Raw genomic sequence first — 22,979 nt, 5'->3', positions numbered from 1 at the left:
CTATAATAGATGTAAAGTACCTAGCACAGTGCCTACCTGGCACAAGAGTTACACACAGTAAATTAGAATTCCCCTTCTCTATGTTGGAGAATAGTAGAAAATAAGATTGCTTAGGTAGGGTAAAATTAGGTTCCAGACATTCCCTAAAAATTAGGGATTCAGGATAGATGAAAGAAGAACACTGCTAAAAGTAATTTTAAAGAAACAAACTGTCATATTAGAAGAATGAGAACTTAGAATTGATGGGTCTGGCTAAACCACTGTAGTCTCAGCAGACAGGAACCTGGACCTAAACATAGCAATGCAGGAAACAAAGGCCATTTCTCAGCAAAGAATGACCAAGTTTTGGAACACTGATTAAAAAAGAAGAATGAAAGAAGAACGAATCAAAGATAAGATTTTTTACTCCAGTTAACAGGTAGAAAGGTAGCACAAGACTCCAATATTAGGAAAGAGAAAGAAAACATGATTCCAAATTCCCTAAACATGTCTTAATTAGAGAATCAGTTAATCCTAAGATTCATATCAATGTAATTAATCAGTACATGTAGTAGGTAGAACTGGGAGGAGGAAAAAAAAAAAAGTCTGGGCCTGAAAGACAGGCACTGGACAAGAAATGCAAATAAAACCATGATTTTTAAAAAGTATCTTATATGTAAGTTTACAAATTGAGAATTCCTCCTCATTTTCTTTATGCTTATGGGAGGAGGAGGAAAGGAAGAAAAAGAGGAAACAGTAGGCACTAAAATGCCTACAGGATTGGAGAAGATACTTACATGTGCCCAAGATGGAGTAGTTCCGATCCCCTTCCTCTTGACTTCCTTCATTGCCTCCTATCCCCATCTAGTAGTAAAACATTTTTTTTCTATTTAAATAACCTATAGCTCAAGAGTTTATGATCAGTTAAAGAGTATGAAGAACCAAAGAAAAATGAGGAGGACAGTAAATATTTCGTAACTAGATATTAAAAATTTGTAAAGTGAAGTACCAAAAAAATTTTACCCACTTTAAATCCAAGCAAAACAAATCCCAAATGAAGAATTAATCTTCAATTCTTATAGGCATCATGGGAAGAGGGTTATTGTAAAACAACACAGAACAACATTCTGAGGATATCTAACACTTGCAGCCAAGTGTTCAGCCACAGTAGCAGTAGCGCCTTCTGGTCCTCTAACTCAGTGATTTTAAAAGCGTGGACCATATACCTTTCACTAATTTGGAAAGCTAAATTATTTCCCAGATATCTTCCAACAGTCTTATTGAACATTATGATTTTAAAGATTGTCGATATTCTACAAAAATTGTATCTATGTGTTCATACTAATGATCAGGTTCAGTTCATCTCCACTAATGCATCTTCATATCTTTCGAGTGCTGTTTACATTTAAGTTGTATGCTTTAATTAATTATATCTCAAAGTAATAAAAATGGTTCAATGAGTCACTGAAGGATTGAAAGTAGTAATGAAAATAGTAAAATAATGCAACACGTAAAAACAGCATAAGTTTTGAAATGAACAGGACTCTAATACAGTGAATACAGAATATAAATCTGTATGTGTCAGGACAAGAGTGATATCACATAAACAACTGTAAAGGAAAATTATAAATAGAAAATTAAGATAGTGAATATTTGAAATTTCAATTAATTGAGTCATCAATCTATTTGTTCCTAGCTTCCTGCTATCAAACATGGTCAGACCAGTGGCCTAAAGACATTATAGTTTTTGTTTCACTTTCAAGGCACAATGACCTGTATGAGTCTTTCCAGAACAAGCACCAAGTAATGCTTTCCAGAACAAAAGTGATGAATTTTGTTGCTAAAGAACCAAAAAAAACAAAGAGCACTCATCGCGAAACGAGGTGCAAGTCAAATTATCACCAATAGACTTATACCAGCCACAAGGTTAATGAGAAATATTATGCTCAGAAACAAAAAACAGAACAAGTTATTGGCAAAATGCCTTTATCAGATATACTAGAGGACACACTGTGAAAAAGCAATTAATAGCACATGCTAGCAGAGATTTCACTTCAGAGTTGGACAAAACCAGTGATATTGGAGTCTGAATCAATACAACAGGAGGAAGAAATATACAATAAAATTTGATCTATTTATCACTGAACATCCATAAGAGATTTTTCTATTCATTCATTATTTTTGAGTCATGATGTAAATTTTTAAAAAGGTAATACTGGAATCAGTATTATCAATGCACTATCGCAAATATAATAGGTTATACCTGAACAACATCTACACAGAGATTCATTCCCAGGCAACAGGTGTTGGTGAACAATATGTCTCTTGCTCTTGATTCAATATTAAAAAGAAATGGTAAAAAGTCTGAGTACAATCAAATCAAAGTCATGGCCTGTTCATCTTCTTATTAAACAGCTTTATTGAGACACAATTCACATACTTTATATATCACATATCACATAAAATTCACCCACTTCAACTGTGAAACATATACCTTCTTTGATGTATACATCTCTGCAAAACATTTTATATTTTGCCCATCCCCCCTTTCAATTTCTCTTAACCAATTTTTCATCTCAGTCTATTATTTCACCTTTTTATATAACATTACTGTCACCTTGACTTTTACAAAGTGTTCTAGCTCCTTGGTTTTTATTATTTAAGCAAAAAACAGGTGCTGTCTAAAATCAATTTCTATTCCCTGTAGCAAATCTTTTTCAAAGTACAATTTCACTTTGGACATTAAGTACAAAGTTCTTCTCCTTTTATGTGGCAGAAACTTTTCTTCAGTTGACATGAGATCAGCTAAGATCCAGTGTTTGATCCTCAGTACGTGAAGTGGATGCATTTTTACTGTCTATCTTGTTGCTGTTTAATGCCAGCTCTCAGATTTTACGCTGAGGCTTAGCTGATGTAAATTTACATTATCGCTTTGATGATTTAGGAGTAGGAAACTTTGTCTTACCATTTCTCTTCTGTGTTTAAATAAGCAGCCACATAACAGGCAAGATTTGTATACTCAGCTTTTTGACTGGCTCAGCCCTCAACACGTGGAGTTTCTCATAGCACGACTTCCCTGTGTGAGGGAGAGCACCCAACACAACTGCATGCCTTCTGCCTAGTATAGTCACTGTCTGGTCCCTACTTTTAGAATCTATTATTCCACACAGTAAAACCGATTCCAGGTGGTATACTGTCCATCAGTTCCAAGGCCTGCCCTTATCTCTTCTTCACTTCTCAGTGTAATTATCCCAGGAACTACTTTACTTCTCATGACCTTGATTATTTTACTACAAGTGAGGCTTCCAAATAAGGCACCAGGTTTTCCTAAGTGACCCATCAATAGTATATCCAGCAGAAATTCCTCAAAGTTCCTCAGCCTGGATGATCGGATGATATTCTTATACGGGGTCGGGGCCAAGCTGACTATTTCCTGCTCATAATTACCTGGTCATTTTGGCAGCAATCAATGGCGGCAAGAAGAAGGGCAATCAAACATCTGTGCTTTGGTTCCCATATTACGTGGAATTTATTTTGGTGCAAAACTAAGTAGTTTTCCTTTATTAATTTTCCAGTGCCCCTTGGGCCACTGGGAGAAATTCTCTCTGGTGAAGACACTGGCAAATTCTATTACTATCTAAACAAGTAGATCATTACATTAATAATACTTGTAGACCAGAAAAAATTTGTCATAATCAATGCTGTAGAAGGAAAAAAGAATCAAATAACCCCTCTAGAATAATACAAGATGATTTACCCAATTTACCAGTGCCTGGAAATATCATTTTTGAACAGCCCTGATGCTCATAATGATGAGTCTGAGGCACTACAAAATTCTATAGAAAATGTTATAATTAACATAGTTTGTGTTAAGAGCATAGTTTAGTATAGTCTAACTCTTTTAAAACTGGTAAGCCAAGCATGACAGACATAGCCACTCCATTAAACCAAACATCTGCTAAAACAATACCTATTCCCAACAGATCAAATGACAGTTTAACAGATAAGAAAATAACTATTCCTTTCCCATATATACAGCATCTCCTAGGGTACACTCCAGGCTTTGTGTGTTATTTTACTGGATACCACACACACAAAAAGAAACTGAATGGTTTTATTACATTATCTCTTGATTTGGTTATTAATGGCATTTATTTAATAGAGGAATGAAAGAACAAAACACTGTGTAAACAAATGTCATAAACTATTTTTCAACAAGGCTGAAAAGGAAAAGCTTCCCCTCAAAGTATTTCTTTTCTTTAAGCAAAACTGTCACTGAGTATTTTTAATAAGAGACTGGTCTTACAAATGCGATATTTTTTACTTGAAATAATTTAATCCTGTTGTTGTAACTTCCCTATCTCTCCCTCATTTGTAAAAAGGCACAGGAATTAAAAACTCAGAAAATAACTGCTTGAAATTGCAAAACTAACAAAAATAACAAATGTGTCAATCTGCTTTCCTAGTAGATAAAAACCAGAACCTCTTATTAAAAGTAGTAAACATGTGAGTTAACCCAATATAAAATTCTCCTCAGAACAGTGGTGTCATGGTCAGATGCACCACTATCTTACAAATGCAAAAATTCACTGAAAACCAAAGCAAAACAATCTGATTTACTTAGCTGTACCTGCTCATCTCTTTGTCTCCACTCTTGCCAATTTTCTTCTCGTGAATCCTTCTGTACTGGGTTTGGTAATGAAAGCTCATGTTGAGCATTACAAATGGCATGGGAAGATTTCTGGGGAATTTTCTTAAAAGCAAGATTCCTGAGCTATGAAACAAACAAACAAAAATATATTAAATTCAGTTTACCAATCCTGGGATACTAATGAGTTTTTTGGAAGTTAAGAAATCAATATTTTTATACTTCTAAACACTCATTATGCTAACTCACAAAGTCACTATTTGAATATTCTGTAATCTTTGTAGAATGTTAATTTCACCAGCATTTGAGATAATTTTGGTGAAGTTCTAGATGAAATGATTAATAAGTGAGAATGGATTATACTCTATTATACCACCATTTTAATGATTCTGCTTTACTAAAGGGAAGTTTATAGAGTAGAGAACCAGATTAAGTATGTTTTTAAAATGCAAAACAATAGAGTTCAATAAGATTAAAGTTTAATAGTTTATAAATTTAAAAGTTTAAATAGTGAGAGAAGACAGCTTAAGGAACTCTAGCAACTACTTTGCTAGTCTTGAAAAATACAGAGCCTAGTCCACAAAGTAACATAATGAGCTAAAAGTGTACTGGCCAAGCCACTCCCCAAAATAAGAATAATCCTAGACACAGAGGTTGAAACACGGAGGAAAAATACTGTGAGGCTATTATGGATTAAATTGTATTCCCTGAAAATATATGTTGTAGGCCTAACCCTTGCTGTCTGTGAATGTGACCTTATTTGGAAACAGGACCTTTGTAAATATAATCAAGTTAAGATAAACATTATACTGAATTAGGGTGGGCCCTAGTCCAATGAAGGGTATAGACAAAGATACACAAAGAGAACGCCATGTAACAAAAGATGCAGCCACTAGCCAAGGAATGCCAAGGATTGACAGCTACCAAAGAAGCTAGGAAGAGGCAAGAAAGGATTCTACTCAGTCTCAGAGAAAGCCTGGCCCTGCTGACACCATGGTTAGAACTTCCAGCCTCTAGAACCATTAAGAGAATAAATATCTGTTGTTTTAAGCCACCTAGTTTGTGGTACTTTGTTACAAGCAGCCCGAGGAAACCAATAAAGAGGCTTTAAATCAAGGATCAACAATTGAAGATAATCAATAGACTGCTCTGCAAGGAGTGATGAGATACAAACGTCACTTTAAGTAGCTGGTTCCTGCTGTGGAACAGCATAGAGGAGATGCTGCTAGAGAGGAAGTCATGGCAGGTATACTGCTGATTTATTACAGAAAGTAGACTGACAAAACTATAACTGGAAGTGGGAAGGGAGGATCCTAAGGCTCATTCTCAGTAATGTAATGTAAACCCCACTATTGCCTTATTTTCTGTTTCCCCACATCTAATTCCAAAAAGAAAATGGGCAATCAAAAGTTCTGTGAGACTGGATTTCTAAAAGGTGGAATGGTGAGAAAAAATGTTTTTTAAAGTGACTCTCTGTATGGCAGCATCTTAAAGAGTTACTTAGAAAGCAATGGTGATGGAAGTAAACAAATTGAAAACGCTTTTTCTAAGTCTTGGGCTATTATAAAATGAATATAGGAAAAAAACCACCTTTACTATTTCTCTCATTAAGTGATATTAAGAAAGGTCCTTATATACCTGACTGCTCCTTCTATTAAAAGGCAAACAGACACAGGCTAGAGTTGTTTTTCAGCGTTTCTTTTAAAAATAAATGGGCACATTAGGGCTTCCCTGGTTGTGCAGTGGTTAAGAATCTACGTGCCAATGCAGGGGATATGGGTTCAAGCCCTGGTCTGGGAAGATCCCACATGCTGCTGAGCAACTAAGCCTGTGCACCACAACTACTGAGCCCACTCACCGCAACTACTGAAGCCCACGCACTTAGAGCCCGTGCTCCACAACAAGAGAGACCACGGCAATAAGAAGCCCTCACACCGCAGTTAAGAGAATTCCCCGCTGTCCGCAACTACAGAAAGCCCCGTGCAGCAACGAAGACCCAACGCAGCCAATAAATAAAAAATAAATTTAAAAATAATAATAAAAAAATAAGTGGGCACATTAAATGTTAGTCATGTAATTCATGCTAGGAATGTCTAGGAGAGAAGGGACTGCTTACTACCCTTAAGAAACAGATGACCAACAAATGCATAAAAATGGATGTTCAAGGATAGTCACAGGATTATTGTCTATAATAGTAAAAAAAAAAAAAAAAAAAGGGAAACAAGCTAAATATTTATCACAAGAGTCTGATTAAGTAAACTATGACAAAGCCATAAAATTTTAAATAATGTGGAGTCGTTTAAAATAATGTATGTCTTTATTTACTTACATGGAAAACTGCTCATTCTAATTTTAATAAAGCCAGTTATGGGGACTTCCTAGGTGGCACAGTGGTTAAGAATCCACCTGCCAATGTAGGGAACACAGGTTCGATCCCTGAGCTGAGAAGATCCCACATGCCGCGGAGCAACTAAGTCCATGTGCCACAACTACTGAGCCTGTGCTCTAGAGACCATGAGACACAACTATTGAACCTGTGTGCCACAACTACTGAAGCCCTTGCACTTAGAGCCTGTGCTCCACAACAAAAGAAGCCACTGCAATGAGAAGCCTGCGCACCACAAAGAAAAATAGCCCCCACTCATCGCAACTACAGAAAGCCCATGTGCATGACGAAGACCCAACACAGTCAATAAGTAAATAAAAATAAATAAATTTATTTTTTAAAAAAAGCCAGTTATGAAAGTCTATTATATAATCTCATTGTCGTTTAAGTAAAATATGAATGTATAGATATGTGTGTATGTACATATCTATATATTCAAATAAACTTATATACATCTACAGAAAACACATACCAAAATATTAATTTGTTATGTCTCTAGTTATACTTACAAATGACCTTTGTTTCCTTTTACGACTTTCTTGTTTCTCAGAAACTTTTTGGAATGAGCACACAGGCTTCCATAGACCACACACACACCAAAAAAAGCATTTAAAATATGTTCATTACATTTGACTTCAAATACGCACAAATTTATATCCATTCATTCAAGTCATATTTACCAAGTACCTATGGACCAGGAACTGTGGATACATAGGTCAACAAGATAATACCTGTCCTTATGATGCATACAATCTACTGAGAAAGCAGACATAAATAACTGCTACCTCATTTGCTTCACTCTGTTGCTGTTCCTTCTTTTTCCTTCTTTTCTCTCTCTTTTTCTCATTTGTAGTTGATTTATTTGTTTGAGACTTTCCAGTATTCCGACCTTTGCCTTTTCCAGGCTCAGAATCGGAACCACTGCCACTATCCACTTGCAACAAGGCAAAACGAGAAGCAGTAGTGGGAACGGAACTAAGTACTGCTGAGGCCATTGTAAAGATTTTTCTTTTAAAAAACTTCTATCAAGAATAATTCCTGTGGGAAGAGAGAAAGGAGACAGATGAGTAAACACAGCAAATTTTGTTTTAGATTTTAGAACAAATAAACACACACACATACACACACACACTTTTCCTGACTCTGAATTTAGTAACATTTGGATTCATCCCCATAGTCCTGTTGGCAATAACATACTTTTTAAACTTAAGTAAACAACATAACGTTGTAGAATATAAAACAGAAAAATGATATACTGAGATTTCACAATTATTACCAATACAATATATTCATTTTTCCATATAGTTTCCAAAAATCAATGATTTCCTCTTTCTTTTAAATACACTGCCATATATTTACATATTTATGGAGAACATCCTAATATATAGATATTTATGAAGAATATCCTAAATCTGCCTAATCTGATAAATATCCTAAATATACATATTTATGGAGAACATCCTAAACCAATATGGAAAAGTAAGAATATCATTTTTTACTGCACACAGAGATCAATGGTCCAACCACATGCTAATCCCCAACTTCCAAGACAGGAAAAAAAAGGCAGGAAAGGAAGAACATTCTTATCATACACAAATTCTGCCTTAAGTTTCATTCTAGAGAAGTGACAGCAAAATAGAGAACTTAAATTCTCTCAACCAGAGGAAACTTTTCAAAATCACCATTGTTTTTTAGTTCACTAGTCTCAGTGCACCCTCTTTCAGCTTTTTTTTTCTTTTACTGAAGTATAGTTAATTTACAATGTTGCTAGTTTCAAGTGCATAGCAAACCAATTCAGTTATTTATATACATATGTACATAAACATTCTTTTCCAGATTCTTTCCCATCAAAGGTTATTATAAGACACTGAATATAGTTTCCTCTGCTATACAGTCAATGCTTGCTGTTTACCTATTTTATACATAGTAGTGTGTATATGTTAATTCCAAACTTCTAATTTATCTCCCCCCCTTTACTATCCCCCCTTGGTAAGTATAAGTTTGTTTTCTATGTCTGTGAGTCTATTTCTGTTTTGTAAATAAATTTATTTGTATCATTTTTTTAGATTCCACATATAAGTGATATCATATAATATTTGTCTTTCTGTCTGATTTACTTCACTTAATATGATTATATGTAGATCCATCCATATGGCTGCAAATGGCATTATTTTATTCTTTTTTATGGCTTGTATATTTTTATACATCTTCTTTACCCATTCATCTCTTGATGGACATTTAGGTTGTCTTGGCTATTGTAAACAGTGCTGCTATGAATATTGGGTTGCACGTATCTTTTTGAATTAGAGTTTTTTCTGGATATATGCCTAGCAGTGGGATTGCTGAATCATATGATAGCTCTATTTTTAGTTTTTTAAGGCATCTCCATCCCGTTCTCCATAGTGGCTGCACCAATTCACATTCCCACCAACAGTGTAGGAGAGCTCCTTTCTCTCCACACCCTCCCCAGCATTCGTTATATGTAGACATTTTAATGCTAGCCATTCTGACTGGTGTGAGGTGATACCTCATTGTAGTTTTGATTTGCATTTCCCTAATAATTAGCAATACTGAGCATGTTTTCACGTGCCTGTTGGCCATCTGTATGTCTTCTTTGAAGAAATGTTTATTTGGGTCTTTGCCTATTTTTTGATATTAAGTTGTGTGAGCTGTTTTGTATATTTTGGAAATTAATCCTCTGTTGGTACCTTTCAGCTTTTTAAAAACCTTTTAAACTTAAGACAGGATATCAAAGGTCCTCTAGTAAAAGAATATATATGTAAAAAACTGAATCACTTTGCTGTACACCAGAAACTAACACAACACTGTAAACCAACTATATGTCAATTAAATTTTTTTTTTTTTTTTTTTTTTTTTACAAAAAAGGTCCTCTTGCAATATCTAACCCAAATCCTTTGGTTTTACAGATGAGGCAACTGGTACTCAGACTGGTTAAGTCATTCTGCAAGTTACTGACAAAGTCAGGACCTGAAACTAGATTTGCTGAACCTTATTCTGCAATGTCTAAGTAAGAATACTTGTAACTACTAGAAGACTCTCTCTCAATTCAAAAGAAAAAAATTTTCTTAAGTTGTGAAATTCAGAAACTTATTTTTATTTTGAAATGTACTGAGTACATACTGAATAAAATATTAAGTTTAAAAAAATAAAGGAACACTCCAAGTACCCAACACTAAGATTAACAAAATGTTAACCACCCCCCACCTCTCCACAATAGTATCCCCCCAATTCCCACCCTGGCCAGAGATAATTATCATCCTGATTTGTGTTACTTATTCCTTTGTTTTTCTTTATAGTCTTATCATGTCTGTCTCAAGCCACAGTGCTCATATCTGAACTAGCTACTATTATTTCCATAACATCCTACTGCTTACATAGGTCCATCCTATTTATTGTGGGAGGGGACTGTGTTTAAAAGTGAGAATACTAGGAGATAAGGATCACTGAGGTCCATTCTGAAAGCTAATCACACATATGTTTTCAGAAGGGAAAAAAATGAGAAGCATAGAGACTTCCCTGGTGGCAGAGCAGTTAAGAATCTGCCTGCCAATACAGGCGACAAAGGTTCAATCCCTGGTCCAGGAAGATCCCACATGCCACAGAGCAACTAAGCCCATGCGCCACAACTATTGAGCCTGTGCTCTAGAGCCTGCAAGCCACAACTACTGGGCCCACATGCTGCAACTACTGAAGCCCATGAGCGTAGAGATGTGCTCCACAACAAGAGAAGCCACCAAAATGAGAAGCCCAAGCACTGCAATGAAGAGCAGCCCCCGCTCACCGCAACTAGAGAAAGCCCACTCGCAGCAACAAAGATCCAATGCAGCCAATAAATAAATTAATTAATTAAAAAAAAACATCCAGCTGCCAATGCAGGGGACATGGGCTCAATCCCTGGGCCGGGAAGATCCCACATGCTGCGGAACAATTAAGCCCAGGCGCCACAACTACTGAGCCTGGACTCTAGAGCCTTCGAGCTACAACTACTGAAGCCCACACGCTTAGAGCCCATGCTCCACAACAAGAGAAGCCACTGCAACGAGAAGCCTGAGCATCACAACGAAGAACAGCTCCTGCTTACCACAACTAGAGAAAGCCCACACAGAGCAACGAAGACCCAACGCAGCCAAAAGTAAATAAATAAATAATAAATTTTTTAAAAATAAAATAAATGAGAAGTATATGTTCAATCTTCCATCTTAACCTAAGAATCTAGAAAATTATTTGGAAATCTTTCAATTTTTTGTTAAACAATAAGAAAAATCAAAAGAGCTGGTATTTGAAGATGTCATCTAATAGTTATGAAATCAAAGTACTTTTATTATAATACCACGTTAATATCTACTGCTCCCATGCTCAGAAATTTACAAATTAAGATAAAATACCACAACATACAGAAATGACATCACAGTGATAAAATTATGACATATTTTCAGACTTAAATCCCACAAACATGAGAATTAAGGCTTTGTAAGTTACCATAAGTAAGAAAATATTACAAAATGAAAAGGAAATTCCAGACTCAAAAATATTATGGAAAACATTAATTTTGCTTCAACTTCAACATGCCATGTTAAAATCCTGTAAGTTTTAGTAGCTTTGGCCACTTTAGGTACACTAATCCTACACAGCTGTTCTACAACTACCAGTATTTAATTTTAACTATTGCAACTATAAACTGTATATGATAGCTGTTCACAAATATTCACTGCCCCTCCCTGAAAAAGAATTATGTATCACTCTCATGTTGAATTCAGGCTGGCCATGTGACTTACCAGTGAAATATAAGCTTTAAAAAGCTTTAAAAGCCAGAACACCATGTTCACTTTTTCTCTGCTTCTGTTATTGTGGAAGCATATGTTAAGATGAAGTCTCCATCAGTCAAGTCTGATGGAGTCTAAAACTATAATGAACAAAATTTCCTTACTAACCTGTAATAGATACGTAGCTTGAGCAAGAAAGCAACTCTGGGGCTTTAAGCTGCTTAGGTTTTCAGGTTGTTACTGTAATATAATCTAACATTATCATCACTGATAGCTTACACAAATACATTCCTTCTCCATTTTAGGACTAATATCAAAACCATGAAATTCATATTTGGATTGTACTACATGAGTGAAATGTTCACAGATGTTCTAAACATCCCTCCAAAGCTCACAGAAAAATTTTTTTTCTTTTAAATGAAAGGAAAAAAGTTTTTAGGCATTGAGAATTTGTGGTTGAGCAGTTGCCCACTGAAGCGTCAAAGACCTGAAGATTATACCTAACATACTACATAAGGAAAACACCAATCTACCTGAAACCCAAGAATCACAGTAGTGACTATGTCTTATACAGTGGACACACATGACAAGCAATAAATGTTTCCTGAAAGAATGAAAAGAAATAATAAAACAAAGACAATGAAAAGAATGCATTACAACAAATACTGTTAACTGAGAAAAGAATCAGTGATAAACACTCAAAATAATTATTTTCCTGAGGAGGCAGCTACCTAGTATGCTACATCTTAGCAATCTACGTGTTAAAATATTTTCTTTAACTAATGAAAGGGTATATGGAAAGGGGGACATGCTCGCCTCCAGTGGTTCCTTGTTTGGTCAGGGGTACAGGTGAGAACAGGAGAGTGGTAGCCACCTGCACTATACTTTACATAATAGTAAATATTAAAGGCCAAAACAGCTCTACTTAGCAGCTGAAAGAGTGAAGAGATGAAACAACTGGAAGGGCTCATCATCTGTACTACATGCTGTACTAAAAACAAAGTGATTAAATAGTCAACACATCAACTACCTCATTAGCCATGAGAGAAACCTACATACTGTGTCAAAAATCTATAGACTGTACACTAACCAGTACTTCAGAAGTAGAAGAGGGGGGAAATGTAAATTTTAAATGAAAGAAGGGAATAAAAATATAAAAATAATCCCCAATTTGTAAATACGTGTATTATTTATTTATATATCAAAAAGAAGGAAATGCATGGGACTACTCATGTGCCTATTTTCATTTCTATAGTTTTCACTATTTCCCCAAATATTCTATAACGACCATATTCCTTCTACAAGAAAAAAACTCTCATCTTTAAAAGGGAAAATGGTCATCTATACCCATATTCAAAAAGGAAAACATAATGTAATCAATATAATATTGATTTTTCTGCCCTTTGTCAAAACTTAGAAAGGGCAACCACAGGTCAGAATTAACAATGACATGCCTCAGGTCCCTTACGTTAGTGACTGAGAAGACAAATGACAGAAAGCAATTGGCAAAGACTAATCATGTTGCATGTTTTTAAGAGAACATTGCCTTCATTAACAAATTTTTCATAATTTGTAAAAAGATAATCATGTTATACAATCCAGGAATTCATTTGAAACTGCTTTTTTTAAAATCTTGAAGAGAGAGATAAATAAGCAGACCACAAAAACATTAGACTTCTAAAGATACTATTTCAGCAAAAGGCTAGGGTTAGTATTTTTGTGAGGCTAGAGTTAGAGGTTTTGTGTCCCAAACTTCTGCACCTCCTCCTACAGTCATATCTAAGAAATACTTGGATGAACAGATTCAAACAGAGCTCTTTTCTCTCCACCTACTATTTTCCCTTTCTTTCTATATCACATGGTCTTTAAAATCCAGACACTTAAGTATATATAAATATTCAGACATTTATATACATATACTTAAATAACATGGACATAATTAAGGTATAAAAAACAAAAACATAGTGGACATCCACTAAGCTACCTACATTGATCAATCTATGAATGCAATGGTTAGTGCTCTATGTTAAACAGTTACAAATAACTAAAATACTACACAAATCAGGTTTTTAGTCCAGAAATTTAATGATTATATCCTATGTTTCTCCCTCTTCCCTTTGAATCTGCTTTTATTTTATTTATTTATTTATCTTTGGCCTCACCCCGTGGCATATGGGATCTTAGTACCCCAACCAGGAATCAAACTTGCACCCGCTGCACTGGAAGTGCAGAGTGTTAACTACTGGACCACCAAGGAAATCCCAAGTTTCCTTTTAAAAATAATTTAAAGGCTAATTTAAGTAGTTGAAGGAAGACAGAAGAAAATTCACAAGATAATCTGAAAACAAATATTTCAGGTCAAACGCACAAAAACAAGTTTACAAATATAAATTTGCAGGCAGCTCATCACACATAAGTGCAACATTCTATAATTTCTTAATGAATATCATTAGTAAAAACTATTAATGCCTCTATACTTAAAATCACAGCAATATCAAATTACAGTGAAGTCTCCACTTTATATATACTCAATATTAGAAAAGCCAATTACTTATTAAATATCAGAGCATATGCTAGGGCTTTCTATAGCAACTGTCCTTCCTCAGATTTTGTACTCTAGCAAAACAAACTACTTAAAAATTTCCTGACCATACATTTAAGTTTTCCTCGTTCCTATCTTTTTGCTGTGCCTTTTGCCTAAAATGCCCTCCATCTCTTCCACTTACAACTTGTATTTGTTCCTTAAAATCCTGCTCAGGTGCTAGTGTCTCTATAAAACTTTCTCTGACCTGCCTGTTTAATCATTCCCTCCTCTGTAATATTTTTGTACTCTATATTTACTTTTATTACTGAATAGATTTAATTATCTGTTTACTGTTGTGCCTAGCCCCTTATAATCCTGATTTCAACATCCTGAAAGGCAAGGGCCTCTTCTTTCCATCCCTAACAAAACAACAGGACCTGGCACACAATGGACACATTTATTGAATTTGTTTTTTTTTTTTTAATATTTACATTCCCCAAGTACACAGCTAACTACACATTCAAAGACGTGCTCTAAAATAGAATGGAGCAAAAGAAAATGCAAAGTGCACTAGAGATAATCCCCAATTCCCAGAATGCAAATGTGAGTTAACAGTGATTATTAGCAGTTCAAAGTTGCTTCACTGTAAGTGCCACTGTACTAACTGATCATCACCACAACTAATTTTGTTTAGGAAACATATTTGTTTAGGAAATGCAACTGGTTTTGAAGTATTGCTTAAAAAGAACTAGGATACATCAAGAGCTTAGGTAAACTACTTTTAAAAATGAACAGCCTAAACTGCAAGCAGCAGGATTTATAAATGGCTGATCCTCTTGGGCTCCTCTACCAAGGTTCTGAGGACCAGTGCCACTACGATGTCATCCCTCTAGATTGTGATCTCTCTAGGGTCAAGAAAGATGGTAGGAGTAGCCATATCTCAGTCCAGGCAACCACAATTAAGGCACTTCAAAACTGATATATGTATAAGCTCCTCAATCAAGAAAAACCAAATATATCCCTCCTCATAAAATGAATGACAGTCATCTTCCATTAACACTATCAATCAGTAAGCCTGATGAAAAAGAGATGAATATCATGTAGATAGCAATTAGTGTGGCCTCACTGAAATGCAGCTTATATTTAAAAAAACAAAAAACATGAAATGGCATTGAGTATGAGTAATTTAACACCTGGCGAAATTTTTTATTGTATTATTTCGTGTTCTGTTCCGCAAATAACACATCTACACAGTATCTTTCACTTGGGCTTCTTATAAATTAAGGTTCACAACCAGTAAGGGCCAAGAGCATACCAAAACTTTGCTCTCAACAAACTAAATGCAAACAAATCAAATAAACTTAATGGGTATGCCCTAAATTTCATTTTTTTCTTCATATTAAATACTGCCTCCCCTCTCCAATCTGCAGCGCCTAATTTCTGTGTGTTGAAAAACCTAAGCAAAAAGTACAAGCAGGTATCGAGTAAGGACCTAAGGGATTCGCCCATGAATAAAGCACATGTATTTTTATTTGCCCCAATGATCTCTTGCTCAACTTCTGGTTTCTTCACTCTTCTAGAGTGAAGCCACCTGACTGACATCTTAGAGAGAAGTTTGTTGTAACCATTTACGACAATATCTTCCATTAATTAGGATTTGACTAATTTGAACTTGTGTTAATTTGAGAAAAAAATCTACCATTTCCATAGATTAAAGATTTTTTATATTTTTAATTGCCACAAAGTTTAATATTCTTATAGCTGCAAGCCAGATTTATTAAACCGATGATTCAGGTTACAATCAAAAGCACGTTTACCACATAAAGAAGTAGACAATACTGAACGGTGTAGAGAAAACTTCACTAGCTTTTCAGTGAGGAAAGATGATCTTTCATTAGTGCTTCTAATGAAAGCCATAGCACCTACTCAACTGTAGAATCTAGCTAAGGTAAGAATGAAAAATCTAAAAGAAGGTGGAGAGAACAGAATTTAATAAGCCATTTTTATCATTGTTCAGTATCTACCAAGCACCCTAAGCGCTACAGATGACAGAAATTCTGGAAGTCTGCTTGTTCCAAACAATAACTGCAAAAAGCAAACAAAATTCAAAATCTTTCTCTTTTACTTCTCAATAGCTAGTGAGGAGGAGGAGGAGGAGCACTTTACTCAAAAAGTAATTCACTATACCTCATTCATGAATGAAAGCCAAATTTCACCCACAGGCTGTGAACCGATGCTCCAAAACTTATTCGCGCAAAGTACATAAAGAAACAGAACTGGGCGAGACCTGACCCGGGCAGAGAAGCGGCTTCAAAACCTGAAAGGGGGAAAACAGCGAGTCAGGTCGTTGCTCCAGAAATTTCCGAGCGCCTGGCTCCCCGGGAGGGAGCGCGATGCCAGCGGCGGGGAGGGGGCGGCGGCACCTGTCACTCGGCGACCCCGCCACCACGGTCGCACCCGGCCCCCACAGGGTCTCAGGGGGCGCAGGCACCGCCCGGGCGCCCGGGCCTGGGGTCGGCGCGGGTCTCTCTCCGCTGCCCCCAAGCCGGGCGCCGAGCGTCGGGGCCGCGGCCCTTCCCCAGGAGCGGCCCTCCCGCGCACTCTGCCCAGCGGCTCCGGCCAACGGGGCCCGTCGCCTCAGGCCGAGTCCCCAACTGCCGAGCCCGGGGCGCACGGAGCGGCGCGGCCAAGCCGCCACCGCCGCCTCAGGGGCGCCGGAACGGACTCCCGCGAGGCGGCCCGCCCTCCGCGTACTCACCGGGCCTCCCCGGCCGCCGGCTCGGCCCTCCTCTCCCTCCTCCCCCCGCCGCCGCCGCCGCTCCGCGGCTCCCGGGGCGGCCGCACTGGGCGTTGGGACTGCGCTGGGTCAAGTGTCGGGGGGCAGGGGCGGGCTCGCGCGGGCGGGGGTCGCGCGGCGGCCCCGCGAGCGGGCGCCGAGCACTAACGGGCCCCGGGGCTCCGGACCGGGCGAACCGCGGCGGGGAGCGCGGCTGCGGGCTGCGGTGAGGGGCGGGGAGAGCGCGGCCGCGAGCCCAGGGCGGGAGGGAAGTCCCCGCGGAGAGGGCGGCGTGAGAGCCGCGGGGCGGGGCGGGGGCGGGGCTTGGCGCGCCAGCCGCCGCGCGCGGGGGTTTGTTTATTTTCTCGGTTGGTTGCGCCTCTGGCGCGTGGATAGAGGTTCGCGAGTGACGCGAGCGCCCCGAGTTGGGGGAAAGGACCAGAACCACCTGCTGGAGAAGGGGAGCTACGGGGGCCGGGCAGGGTCCAAACGTCTCTCGTAGGCGGCGGCGCCGCGGTCTTCGGGGTTACCGGGAAGAGAAGGGCTTTCCCGGAGTGGGTGGAAGGAGGGCGGCCTCCCGAGAGAAAGCGACTCCAGGCCGTTCCCCCGCAGTTCGGCGGCTTCACCTGCATCGCGGAGAGCAGTTAGAGAGCCCTGCAGTGGAAAAGGGCCAGTGGAACGTGGGGGCCCGAATTCCCAGCCCCTCGGGGCTCGACCTCCAGTCAGTGAAGTAGGGATGCAAATAAGACTTGAATAGAAATACTGCATCAGATCTCTGTAAGGAAAATAACGAACATTGCTCAGTACTCTGTGGGGTTACCAGCACTTTCACGTTATCTCCCTAGGTGCTCCATCAGGTAGTAGGATTCTCCTTTTACAACCCAAGTTAAGTGACTTACCCAAAGCCTCACATCTAGTAAACGGCAGAGCCGGAACACAACTGTCCTGACTTCAAATTCTGTGCTGCTTACCGTTGCATCACATTATCTTCCTAAATCACATTGATTCAACTAATAGTAGACGCCCCCATAGGTAACACGGTCCAGGGTTACAGAGGGGAGTTGAAGATGTTATCCTTGCCTTCAGAAGAAGGAAAAAAACAAGGATAAAACAGTTATAATAAAAGACAAACCATGATAGATGCCATGTGAAAACTAGAGTACTGCAGAATATCAGGGAACTGCTCAGACCTGTCTGGGGAATCAAGAAAGGCAGTAGGAGGAGAAGGCATTTGGGACTGACCTTGAAGGAGATGGGGATGGTTTTACAGCAAGAAGAGATAGCATGAGAAGATATATGAAGGTGAATCAATGGAAGTAGTGTTCAGGAAAAGCAAATGGTAAGACTCTAGGGCATGTTGAGAAGTGGCAGACAGAGAGGAGAATGGAGCCTGGGATGCCACATGGAACAATTTGTATTTAAATCATTACTTAGTTTTCATGGTTTAAATGTTTGGTGGTTTAAAAGCCTTGCTTTTCTTTGATCTATCTGTGAGTAAATATAGAAATTAGAGGTGGGAAAATGGTCAGATAGACTTGCAATAGGCCAGGTAAGAGGTAATGGTAAATCTGAACTAACGGTAAGGCAGGAGGAGTTTAAAAGAGTTTGGCTGAAAGATGATGTGGAAACAGAATCTACAGAATTTGGCAATTGATTAATTGATTTTCCAGTAAGAGGGGACAGCATGAGAACATACATGAAACAGGAAGAGAAAAATCAAAGGCAGTGGAGGTTTTGAGTTTGGAGATAATTATAAAAGATAGAAAAAAGACAGAGATAGGAATAGGAACTGCTTTTTGAAGTAAGGGAAAGAGGGTTGAACTAGAAGATAGATTGGGAAGTTATCAGCCTAGCAGAGATATCACTGTAAGAGAAAAAAAGAAAACAAAGGGCAGAATGTTGCAGAACATCTTCTTTCGAACCTTGCTACTCGAAGTGTGGTCAATGGCCCAGCAGCACTGGCATCACCAGGGGTTTGTCGGAAAGGTGGAATCTCAGCCCTCCCCACCCCAGACCTGCTGAATCAGGTCTTCAATTTAACAAGACCCCCAAGTGATTTGTATCACATTAAAGTTTAAGAAGCTCAGACTTATATGAGAAAATCCAACAAACAAAGAAGGGATCTAATCTAGATAAAGAAGCCAGCAAAGGAAGAGAGGAGGAAGTGGGAGGAGAACCAGAGTAATGCAGAATCACCAAAGCAAGATGCATTGGAGTTTCACAAAGACAGGGGCAGAAAGGAGTGTTGATCCCAATATCCAAAACCACAGAGATCGAAAAGCACAAATCACAATGTTTGAACTTTGTGATTAGGTGGTATGGTCATTATGACCATGTTGTTCTAAGTGAAAGCTTGGAAACTGCCCCTTTGTGATTGGGGACAGCCTAGAAATATAATCCCTCCAGTCCTCACATATATGGGACATAGTGAAGTAGGCTTGTGGATTTGATAGTGGGACAAAGCAGAAGTTCTTTTCTAGTTGCTTCTATTTTCTCAGTAAAATAAGAAACAAGATAGTTTTGGGAGACTGCGAATTGTCCATGACAATGTATTCTCTCTTCTTGATCACAGAGACTATTTTCCTCAGCCTTTCTATCAGTTTGGGTATGGTCAAATATGAAGTTATTGCTACTGGAATGTGAGCAGAGATGATGTCGGCCACTGCCAGGCCAATGTGCCCCCTTCATGCGTTTTTCCTTCCTGCCAGCTGGATTATGCAGATGACTACAAGTCCCTGGGGTTGGCAGAACCACAAGAAAGAATGTGCAGGGATGAAGGTGAGCTGCCCGTTGACCTGGAACACCCACTCTGGATTGTTATGTGAGCAAGATATAAATTTCTGTTGAGCAGGAGCCATAGCAGTTTTGTTTGTTGTAGCAGTTTAGCCTACTCTGACTCATGTAGTTATTAACTGAAAGTAATGAGGGGAGTGTTAGCAGGGGAGGGAGAGAGGAAGAGAGGTGAAATACTAGTCTGTGAGTGTGAGAGGGAATTGACAAGGGAAACATGGTAAGGTTTCCAGGCATTATTAAGGGCCCACCTTGAGTGAGCAGTCATGAATTTATAGTGAGACCAGCCAGTATGGTTGTGCATTTTTCTCCAGCCAGATCTAGTTGCTCATGCTCAGGCACTGAGTAGGCAGTTTTGGATTATCCAGGACTGAGATTTGGCCGGGCAAGTATGATGGGGGAAGATGGGCAAAGGGTAGTTGAGGGTACATGCAAAGGAGGCATTATAATTTCAGATGTGGTAAGAGAGGGGTGGGGAACTGTGAAAAGATGGGAGGGTGAATGGAATGGTGTTTCTGATCAGGTTGAAGAATTGTTGGAGTTTAGGTATCACAGAGAATGACCTGAAAAGAGATGGGTTGGAGAATAGTAGGCTTGAAATTAAAATTAAAAGTAATGTCAGTCATGTCAAGGTGTAGGGAATGACCATAAGAGTGGGTAGCTGAGACAGCAGAGGGGAAAGATCGTTCCAAGAGAGGTGGTCAAGGAATTGGGAGGCAGTATTTGAAAGATTATATCTATATATCTATGTCTGTGTCTCTATATCTATATCTTGCAAAGAATTGTCTGCAGAAGTGACAGTGGTGTTGGAGTAGTGAGCAGGCTTGAAGAGAGTGATAATGAGCCTGGTCCTAAAATCTTCATAGAATGAGGGGCTGAATTTTCTGAATTAGGGTGTTCAAGGCCATCAGTGATTTAAGATGTTAAACTCTTGCAGTTATCATGTTTCATTTACGCAGGCACTTTAAAGTTTTGTATTACTAATGTGAGGTTTCTAATTGCTTCTCTTTGACCTCTCAGATTACAGATGGTAACTGCTTTCTTTAAGAGGAAGTGCCCATCTGTCTGTATTATAAAACAGACACATGCCAGATTCCCAGTTTAAATGACTATGCTTTAAAATTTGTCATGAACTACTCTCTTCTACCTCCAACACGTATCTTCCCATAGACGCATCGAAAGTGATGCTAGCCTTGCCACATCAAACCATGTGCTGTAAATGTTCAAAATCTATGTGAAAAACCTCAGCTATAGCTTAAATTAACAATAAATAGGAATTGATTAGAGACCTGACAAGTTGAAAATAACAAGATTACCTGTAGTTTAGAAAATGACATACCGCATTATATAGCATAGGTGCTCTGGAGTCAGACTGCTAGGTGTTGAATCACAGCATCCATCTCATGGGGTTATTGTGAGGATAAAATATTAATATATATAACACACATAAGCATTTAAAGGACTGTTTACCACATATAAGCACTCAATAAAATTTAGGTATATTATTATACTTATATCTAATTCTTATAGAATTGCCTATAACTTAGGAAACATGTTCATTACATCTATTAATGTCATCTATTAATGGTAAGGAGACTTCTGGGTAAACATGGTGCATTGATCACATTTTTCTCTACTCACTCCAGATACCTCATTAAAATGAGAGTGAAGGGATAAAAAAGGTATAAAACTATAAAAAAGCAAACAGGAAAAGAGATCCCTGCTGAAGAAGGATGTCAGCAAATTTAGGAACATGGAAGGAGATGGATGAGTGATAACTGAATGATAACTAACTTACCCAAACTGAGAAATGTAATATCTAAGCTTTGGGAGCTGGTTGAGCCAGCCAGAGTGAACCTATTCACTTCCCAGACCCTGGAAACGCTCTGAAACTAGAGCTGCCGCACCTCTGAAAGCAGAAGTAGAGTGGGGCTGAGAATGAGAATTTATTATGAAGATTTTATAAAGAACAGTAGGAATCCTTCCTTCCTCCAGTCCTTACCCCATTCTTTGCTGCCTTAACTCAGCAAATAGGAAGTTTACTTTCTGGAGAGTTTGACTCGGCTCTTCTGGACACCAGGCAGAGCTAAGGACTGGGATGACTCAGGCCGTAGAAAAGCAGAATTAAGTGAAATTGTGCACGTTGAATTATGAGACATATCGCTCCCCGCCCCCCCCCCCAGCTTCGTTTCCAAATTTAGATTTTAGAATGCTGGGATCCTATCAGGGAATTAGAAGCTTCCTCTGGGTGGAAAACCAGCTAGTCCAAGAGAAAACGCCTACAAATATTGACAGTTGGGGGTTCTATAATGGAGAATGTGGCTCGTCACCTGTCTCTTTACAGTGAAGCCCAACAGTAGACAAGTCCTGTTCCTACCAACAGAAGCTCTCATCAACTTTTAATCATCTCATTCTTAAATGTGGGGAAATAGTCAAGGATCTTCAGGTATTTGAAGAAACTTTCTTACATGAAAGAGCCTGAAATGAACAAACAGAAGAAAGAACAAAAAATAGAAAAGGCAGAGAGAGAGGGAGGGAAAGAAGGAAGGAAAGAAAGAAGAGGAAAAGAGAGGAAATAGAGCCAATGCAGGGAGCAGAAAAAGATGTCAAAGTAAAAATTTTTAACTCACATACGCTCAGGAATCTGCTAGAGTGAGGTGCCTCATCAAAATAAGGGTGTAAACCAAGAAACCGAAACACATGGGACCTACCCGGTAAACAGGAGCTCCAACAAAAGAGAAAATAGGGAGAATTCCTCAGATAAAGGTGAAGGGAACTGCCAGGATGACAGCTGTGCAGCTGTGTAGCAGGCCTGGAGAGCAAACAGTCCATTCTGACACAGGAGGATGGAGGGCTCCAGAAGGGATGTCTCCAAGAAAAAAACAAAACAACAACAACTAAAAAAACCCCACAGAAGTGATCAACTACCTACTGTGTTTGAACCTTATGAAAGAAATTTCACAGCTCTGCTGGAACATATAGAGATGAAATGGTGATAGGGTATAGAGAAAACTAAAGAACCCAAGAAAGAGGTGACTATAAATTCCAGGGAAAACAAAATAATTGTGGTGGACTATATGATTAAGAATACT

General features: G+C 38.6%; 1 protein-coding gene across 4 annotated transcripts in view; it reads right to left on the bottom strand.

The window, feature by feature from the left end:
- The window catches only part of GKAP1 (G kinase anchoring protein 1), a 67,829-nt gene extending 50,238 nt beyond the window's left edge, over positions 1 to 17,591 (bottom strand). For 3 of the 4 annotated variants that reach the window (XM_057724828.1, XM_057724829.1, XM_057724831.1), the window contains exons 1-4: positions 17,080 to 17,322; positions 16,509 to 16,638; positions 7,799 to 8,051; positions 4,610 to 4,753 (exon numbers count right to left, since the gene is read on the bottom strand). In XM_057724828.1, coding sequence (XP_057580811.1) covers positions 4,610 to 4,753; positions 7,799 to 8,008 — 354 coding nt within the window. In that variant the 5' untranslated portion in view covers positions 8,009 to 8,051; positions 16,509 to 16,638; positions 17,080 to 17,322. Of the gene's footprint in view, positions 1 to 4,609; positions 4,754 to 7,798; positions 8,052 to 16,508; positions 16,639 to 17,079; positions 17,323 to 17,545 lie in introns of those variants that run through there. The other variant, XM_057724830.1, reaches the window with a different exon arrangement.
- Positions 17,592 to 22,979: the final 5,388 nt, after the last annotated feature.

This window comes from Hippopotamus amphibius, chromosome 2 (assembly GCF_030028045.1).
Source record: "Hippopotamus amphibius kiboko isolate mHipAmp2 chromosome 2, mHipAmp2.hap2, whole genome shotgun sequence".
In the NCBI taxonomy this organism is placed as follows: Eukaryota; Metazoa; Chordata; class Mammalia; order Artiodactyla; family Hippopotamidae; genus Hippopotamus; species Hippopotamus amphibius.
The sequence above is the reverse complement of the archived record's forward strand: the minus strand, read 5'-3'. Positions and strand labels throughout refer to the sequence as shown.